Source organism: Triticum urartu, chromosome 6A (genome assembly GCF_056163025.1).
Source record: "Triticum urartu cultivar PI428250 chromosome 6A, HENAU_Tu73, whole genome shotgun sequence".
Classification (NCBI taxonomy): Eukaryota; Viridiplantae; Streptophyta; class Magnoliopsida; order Poales; family Poaceae; genus Triticum; species Triticum urartu.
This window is the reverse complement of record NC_141878.1, coordinates 585,175,076-585,182,352: the sequence shown is the minus strand read 5'-3', so window position 1 is coordinate 585,182,352 and position 7,277 is coordinate 585,175,076. Positions and strand designations below refer to the sequence as shown.

Genomic DNA, 7,277 nt, shown 5'->3' with positions numbered 1-7,277 from the left:
TCGTCATATTCTCCTTCAGTAATACAAGAGAGTCGTCGGCAAATAAAAGATGAGACGCATGGAGCATCTATGCAAACTCTCACCCAAGATAAAGCCCCTTCCTCTTTCACAAATAGTAACATTCTTGACAGGCCTTCCGCGCACAACAAGAATAGATAGGAGGATAGAGAGTCCCCTTGTCTCAACCCCCTCGATGGCAAAAAAAACAGTTTCAATAGAATTGAACCTTGTACAATATCTGGGACCAACTTGGCATCAATGTGCAAGGTCCTATTCCAATGGACACAGCCTTGGAGTAGTGGTTGAGCGAAAGGAGGAACTTTCGGAAGGGCGGCAGGAGAGGTTTCGACACTTTGATCATTGTTGTCACTTGGTCCCTTTGAAAGCAACGCAATGCGCGGGTATTCAATGGGTAGATCATCAAAGAACACCGATGGGGCTATCTACTCATGTGTTGAGCGAGGTTGCCGAGTGAAGGCAAGCGGGCGTTGGTGTTGGTGGTTTGCACCGTTTTGTGAGAGGTTACCTTAGGTTTCCTGGCACAGTGTTGGAATAAGGAGAGGGTCTCATGTTTACCCGTATGTTCGCATTTATGATAGACTCCTTGTAATTATGTTTCTACCTTATATAAAAATATGATACATCTTTGGTGTACTCTTAAAAGAAATATAATTGAACCGGACAGAGGAGAGGACATACGTCCATGTTCATATCAATCCGCTCTCTGGCAAAGCCTAATTTCTCCGTCATTGCCCTCAAAGGACCAGATCGCCGAATAGATTTAAACGAACCTAACCCAATGGCCATCCCGGAGCTCATTCCTTTAGCAAAAGACGACACAACGCTTGGGGATGTAGATAGCTTGTATTACGTCCATTAACCATCATTTCCAGTTATGCTAGAATCTTTTTTTAAAGGCAAATGCAGCAAAACATTCCCTGCTACTCAACTAGTGTTCCACCAACTTCAGCATCGAAGACAACAAGTTTGTTAACTAGACACAACGGAGGGGACTAACATGCGCAAGATCATAGCTCAGCTATCTGACACCGTCTCTTCAGACGACGCGCCGGTGTCGCTCGGGGTGGCGCCGCTCGGCCCTGCCACCATAGCAGCGGCCCTCTGGTTTAGATCCAAGGTGTCACCACTGGTCCAGAAAAGCTTCTTGCCTAGACTGCGCCACTCCGCTTTCCTCTTCAGCGCCAGCTTCAAAGAGGCGTCAGGCATGGCATGTGGTTTCTTGTCGTCGGGGAACAGAAAGGCGGCAGCCCTCAGGCTGTCATTCAGTGGATCTGCGACAGAATGGCCTGGCGCCTGCAACGCGCTCGACCACATCTCCGGGTTGAGCCAGCTTTTACCGGTCTCGGCGCCCTTGGTAAGCCACTGAGGAAGGCTGTTGATTGGCTGTTGGTTGATGGGAAGGAACTGAGCCGGCATCCTCTGTGGTAGTTCTTGGCACCAGTGCGACCTGTTGTCATAGTATGGCTTTTGAAGCTTGGTTGTCTTCCTACGCCTGCTCCCAGTTCTCCCCTGTGAGGAAGAAGCTCCAGGGAAGCCTCCCAGAGACAAATTTCTCGGCACATTGTCGATTCCATGAAGGTTAAACCTGCCAAGGTTTGACAAATAATGTTGGCCTCTATCTGAAGAGTGAGCATTCCGAAGGTGCACGTCGCCCAAGGAAAGGTCTGATTGGGCTGCAAGAAATGGAGGCTTTGAGCATCCAGTGCACGAACTGCTTCCAGCATAATCTTCTGCTATATGGGGAGGCGGTGCAGATCCTAAAGCAGATGCTCTTATTGATTGAAGATCTACGCCTAGAAGTTTCTTTTGCTCCTTGTTCCATTGTTTAGCAAGGTCCTCAGCCACTCTTGAGCTTGAGAACCGTAGCCGTGTATCCCTAAGCATTGCGTTCCAGTTATTCGTTCCATACCTCCTCACTCCAATCCACAGAAAATCTAACTCTTCTTCCGACCAGGTAACCTGACGTCTTCTGTAGGAATATGTGCCGACCCTTTCTGTCAGTACATGAGATCCACTGGACTTGCCTCCATGAAATAACTTATCGTGACTCAGGGCAGACATGCCACTGTCTTGGAAACTATCCAAGCGGAGTTCCAAACTGGACTCAGGAGCCCTATCCATTATTCTGAATTTCAGTTCTGAAGGCATGCTCTTTGGTTCCTTGGAACTCCCAGCTTTCCATGACAGAGCCGGGTCATAAAAATTGGGGTACAATGTATGCAATGTTGAGGTTCCCTCTTGATGTTGTTCTTTATCATGGACGGTTTCTTTCTCCTTTGTAAAAAATAACCTTTCAATTGGTTGAGAAACTTGTTTTTGTTCAGTACCAAAATGATCCTGTAAGCAGTAGAAAATGTTTAATGCATGGATATATATGAGGCAGTATAATACATGTACCAACAAGCCTGTAAACTCAGATAGAATTAAATACAGTTTAGTAAAACCATCCACAGATTGATAAAATATCAAGAAAAAAACAAACTCGTTTGAAACAAAGGGCAGAACTACATACGATTTGGGAAGGGAAAACGGTTTTACTGACTGAAAATAATCCTCTAAGCGGGTGAGGCATAGAAATTCTTGACGCAAGCCAAAACTACCAATGAAGCACTTCCTAAAACATGAGCCAACTATGTGATTTTGTCATTCTCACCTGATCTGGCAGCCTTTGAACAGACGAGTCATCCAGATTGAGAAGCCTCTCTTGAGATAATTCAACCGAATTCAGGTTGAACTTCCCAAAATTAAATCTGCTTTTGTTTTCCTCCTGGATAACTTGATCAGGAACCTTTGAATTTTCCAGCAGTTTACCCCTGGCCCTCTCATCATTATCACCATCCAAGATAATTACTGGAATATGTTTTGTTGAACCTTGGGATTCTGGAGGATCATCTGTACACAGATACACTGGTCAGTTTCAACCTATTTAAATTTATTTATTTTGCCTTGCTGACTATGAAGAAGCCCATTACCATGTAACTCCTTCATTTCAACAACTTTTGGTGCTTCATTAACACGACCTAGAGTTTTGCTCAAGTCCTCCGCTCTTACATCTGGCTCACTGATCACTTGCACGCTAGTAAATTCTGAAACTGGTGTGCCATCCCGTTCTGAAGTTAAGGCTTGGTTTACATCTTCAAAATGCTGTGTGGAAACCGTATGCTGCACTTTAGATTTTAGCATGCATGAACTACAAAAGAAGAATTGAATTAGTCCTTCGAACATGTAAGTCTAGCAATAACATCACTCTGATATCAGATCACAGCACTTAACAAACACAATTTTGTTACCTTTTTCGTTCAAGCAAGCATTGAGCTGGTACAGTTAATCCAATACTTGTTCCTTCTGTAGCTACCTGCACACAGAATATGTGACAGAGTCAATGCTACATTATAATTTTGGACACCTTTAGCCATCACGGAGTACACCATTTACTGGCACTGGTGAAGTATTCAAGTATTTGATATGTTTATGTTCTCTTTCACTGATAATTTTACCATATAGAGCGAGATAAGTAGGGCAATATCAACTTGCATACAGTGGAGCATATATGAAATTCTCTTTTGTTGATGCATGACTTCTTTGGCATCTGCACATCTATGTCATAGTTACGATGCAAATCTCTTGCATGTAATATTGATTGGTTGTTCCATATATAAATTATGCAGTCATATAATAAAGAAACTAGTCAGAACTGAGTGCTAGCTCAGTGGCACGAGTTCAGGCTGTTGAACGCGCACACCAGCGTTTGAATCCCCACGGCGGCTCCACTGACCCCGTGAGGACTCGAACGCTGATGGGCGGGTTCAACAACCTGAACTCCGGCCACTGAGATAGCACTCAGATCTCAGCACCCATTTTTTTATGTAATAAAGAAACTAATAGCCACATTATTCTTGTTTGTCAGCTGGGTAAAAATTGTGAAGTCCCTTTTCACAAAGAAAAAAATATATAATCAGCATAAACGAGATACAGAATATATGCTTTCAAAATTATTATTATGGCTTGATAACATCATGCTTCAAAAGTAGATAAAAAAACAGCAGTAAGTAAGGAGATCATTACAGTTGGGTACAAAGGCAACTGAATTAACTTTCCATTCAATCTGAACTTCAATATTAGCCTTGTTGTTAACTTACCATATTCAAATCCAAGTTCTTAAGCAAATAGCCATGTAAAAGGAAAACCATAGCATCATGAATATGAGTAAAGAATTAAAACAATGCCATTTTTGCAGCACAGTACAAGAGTACGGTAGGACGAGTGAGAAAGCATACCTTATCTGCAATATCCAAAGAATCAGCATCAGTTACTTCGAGCGAGGCTGTAGCATTAACTGACAAATTTGCTGGGCTACATGCCAGTGTTGAGTACCCTTTGCCGTTATTCATATAATTTCCCTCTGCTGCCTCGTCCAAATCAATTTTCCTTTTAACACGCCTCCGGAAGGTGAGCTGAGGACTAAATCTGTTCTTACATTGACTAGGTCTGATAGTATCTTCTGGGCCTTGATGAGAATTTATTGCCACATGAGCAGAGTTATTAGAATCCTCTGCTCGATTAGTTGTCCCATCAGCATGTCTGAGATAGCATAGAGAACTGGAGGCAGGGATGGGATTAACTGCATCATTGGTGCATTGTAATTTACCATTACACGCCTCTGCTATTGGGAGAGTGGTGACAGAACAAATCTCAGGTTGCTCCATCCGTGGCAATGGTTCGCACAATGGAATTTCCTTTTGTTCTTTCTCTGGTGCATGTGCACATGGCTTAGGTGTTTCTTCTATGGCGCTTTCTTGCATTGACTTGCAGACATGCTGTTGCTGTGTAGAGGCAGGCTGTCAATTTTCCAGAGGAGAAAAGGTATAATAAGATGCAAAAGAAGGTAGATGATGAACATATGGATATAGAATTAAAATGTCATAAAGCATTGAATTTATGGCAAAATAAACATTCAGAGTAATATTCTATATACTGCTTATCATAAAAAAATAGAATATTCTCAGAACATCCAGCTATTGATATTTTCAGATATAAATGTCTGCATCATTTTATTTTATTAAAAGAAGGGCCACCCCCTTTGATTTCCATTATAGAAACCATATGGTTCAGAACCTAGTACAAGCTACTACCAACGCAAAGCAACTACTAAGTATTTATCTTACAGACATCAGCTCCACGGCCAATGCGAAACCAGCCAAACCAAAAGGAGGAGCTATGTCTGCATCATATTGTACCGGTTGGCGCAGCAACTTACGTGCCCTCCTAAAAATGGCGCGAAAATCCACCATCTTAGAAGGCGGGAAAATCAGTACCGGCAGAACTAACGTGGACAGACAGAAGCAATAGAGATAACATCAAAAATCAATAACTCTATGACGACGAACAGGAAAGAGAGAGAACACTCAAGGTTCCTTACATGAACATATCCGTTCGACTGGTCATTATCCGCGTCCGCGCCGTCTTCCGGGGCTTCTGTGGTGGCAACCCCACTGCTAGAAACAGGAGGACACTTTGGAGTCGCGCCATCAGCCGCCTGGGGGCGCGACGAACCACGCTTCCTCTTGTAGGTCACGGTGATGCTGGCGCTCATCTCGAACCGCGCCAAACCTCTGCTCGAGCGAGCCTGCGTAATAACAGAAGAAAACGATGACTGTGATTAATCTCCTGGACTTGGTGGAAAGAGAAATCGGGGTTTCGTCGCAGACCAATCAACACTAGGACATATGAGGGCATGAGCCTCGGCCTATCCTCTCCATACAGAAATGAGAAGATGCTAACTAGTAACCCCATGCCCACCTATTCCCAACTCTCCAAGTCTCCATCAGTAACAAGTAAAGCTAAGGCAGCACTCCCCCATCCATCAAACAGTAGGGAATCGATTCCCCCGTCTAAACAGAGAACCCACCGCATAGTACAGCACTGGACAAAAATCGAACTGAAACGCACATGGGACTGCTGTCCCCGACCCTAATCGCCCCAGCACCAGCAGGACACCTACAGAAACAACTCGAACGCCGAACCCATCAGCGAACCCCAATTCCGCACACGCCAGAAACTCCACCCGGAACCGAATCCCGTTGGAAACCGGGCCCGCCGGAGCGAAATGGCCAATAACGGCGGCGGCACGGCTCCTTGCCCCCATCCCTTTTCCACGCCACCAAACTAACAAACAGGGCGAATAAACCAGCAGGCGCCAACCGCCTCCCGCTGGCACGCGCGCGCGGAGGCCACGCGCCGGCCGAGAACGCCACGGCGGAGAGGATGGCGAGGGAGGGAGGGAGGGAGGGAGGAAGGAGCCCATTACCTCGATACGGCGCGGCGGCGGAATTCCGGGGGCGAGGGCGGGGTCGGAGAGGGACAGGGGCGGGTTCTCGTGCAGCGTTCCCCTCGCTCGCCTTCCTCTTTTTTACCCTTTTTTTGGTCTCCAATTCAATTCGGTTCCGCCGTATTCATTCATTCCTCACCACTTTTTCCAGCGGCTGAGGTCATTGTACGGGAATGCCCTCCCACGCGTGCGTGCGCAGGCCAGAGAGGAGGGGTAGATTCGGGAACGTCACCCGCCCGCCCGTCTTTGTTTTTTCGCTTTCGGCTCGGGGGAATGTCACGGTTGGCGCCAGAGGGTTCCAAATTCTACCGCCGCTGCGGCCACCCTCGCGTCGCGTGGTCCGGACGCAAGCATAAAGCATTGCTTTGCTGCTGCAAGTTCGAAATCAGCATCTATATCTGTGGGTGGTCTCAAGGTCAAAACTAACAAATCTCAATCAGATTTGCGCGGAAAAGTTAAAATCGTTGTTGAATCGGTGGGTTTTTAGTATTCTACCTGGTGTCAACTTGCAGCTTTCTTCTTTAACTTTGTGCTACTCCCTCCGTTCATAAATAAATAACGTAGTTTTAGTTCAAATTTGAAATAAAATCAAGTCGCTTAATTACGAGCGGTGGGAGTACAAGCAAAGAAACCGCACTCAGATGGTGGATTGCAGCCTAGAACCCACTCCTTCAGTGAAAAATATTATGTTGATACCCGCAGAATATACCGAGGTGAAATGCCACACCACTGAAGAGAACGATGCTTATAAGGTGGGCATCCTCTGTCATTTTCAACACTCCACACACAACTTGAATCCAAAGCGACATTTGCTTTCAGACTTTCGACAATGCGGCACACTCATAGGACAAAAAAAAAAGCATAATCTAACTGAGATCATCAAGTGCCGCACACAGCATTTTTGTAGACAAACACAGACACAGGAAAA

The 7,277-nt window shown here is 45.3% G+C and overlaps 1 protein-coding gene across 3 annotated transcripts; it reads right to left on the bottom strand.

Moving 5' to 3' along the window:
• Window positions 1-845: 845 nt before the first annotated feature.
• Window positions 846-6,484, bottom strand: LOC125515442 (uncharacterized). Of its 3 annotated transcripts, none has more exons than XM_048680910.2 (7): window positions 6,329-6,484; window positions 5,441-5,647; window positions 4,299-4,859; window positions 3,312-3,376; window positions 2,994-3,211; window positions 2,675-2,913; window positions 846-2,358 (listed from the first exon to the last, which is right to left on the bottom strand). In XM_048680910.2, the coding sequence occupies exons 2-7, from the start codon at window positions 5,612-5,614 to the stop codon at window positions 1,036-1,038; spliced, it is 2,580 nt and encodes an 859-aa protein (XP_048536867.1). In that variant the 5' UTR covers window positions 5,615-5,647; window positions 6,329-6,484; the 3' UTR covers window positions 846-1,035. The 3 variants fall into 3 exon arrangements, with proteins under 3 accessions (XP_048536867.1, XP_048536869.1, XP_048536868.1); XM_048680912.2 differs by having other exon boundaries at window positions 4,299-4,844; XM_048680911.2 differs by lacking the exon at window positions 6,329-6,484 and adding an exon at window positions 5,730-6,212.
• Window positions 6,485-7,277: the final 793 nt, after the last annotated feature.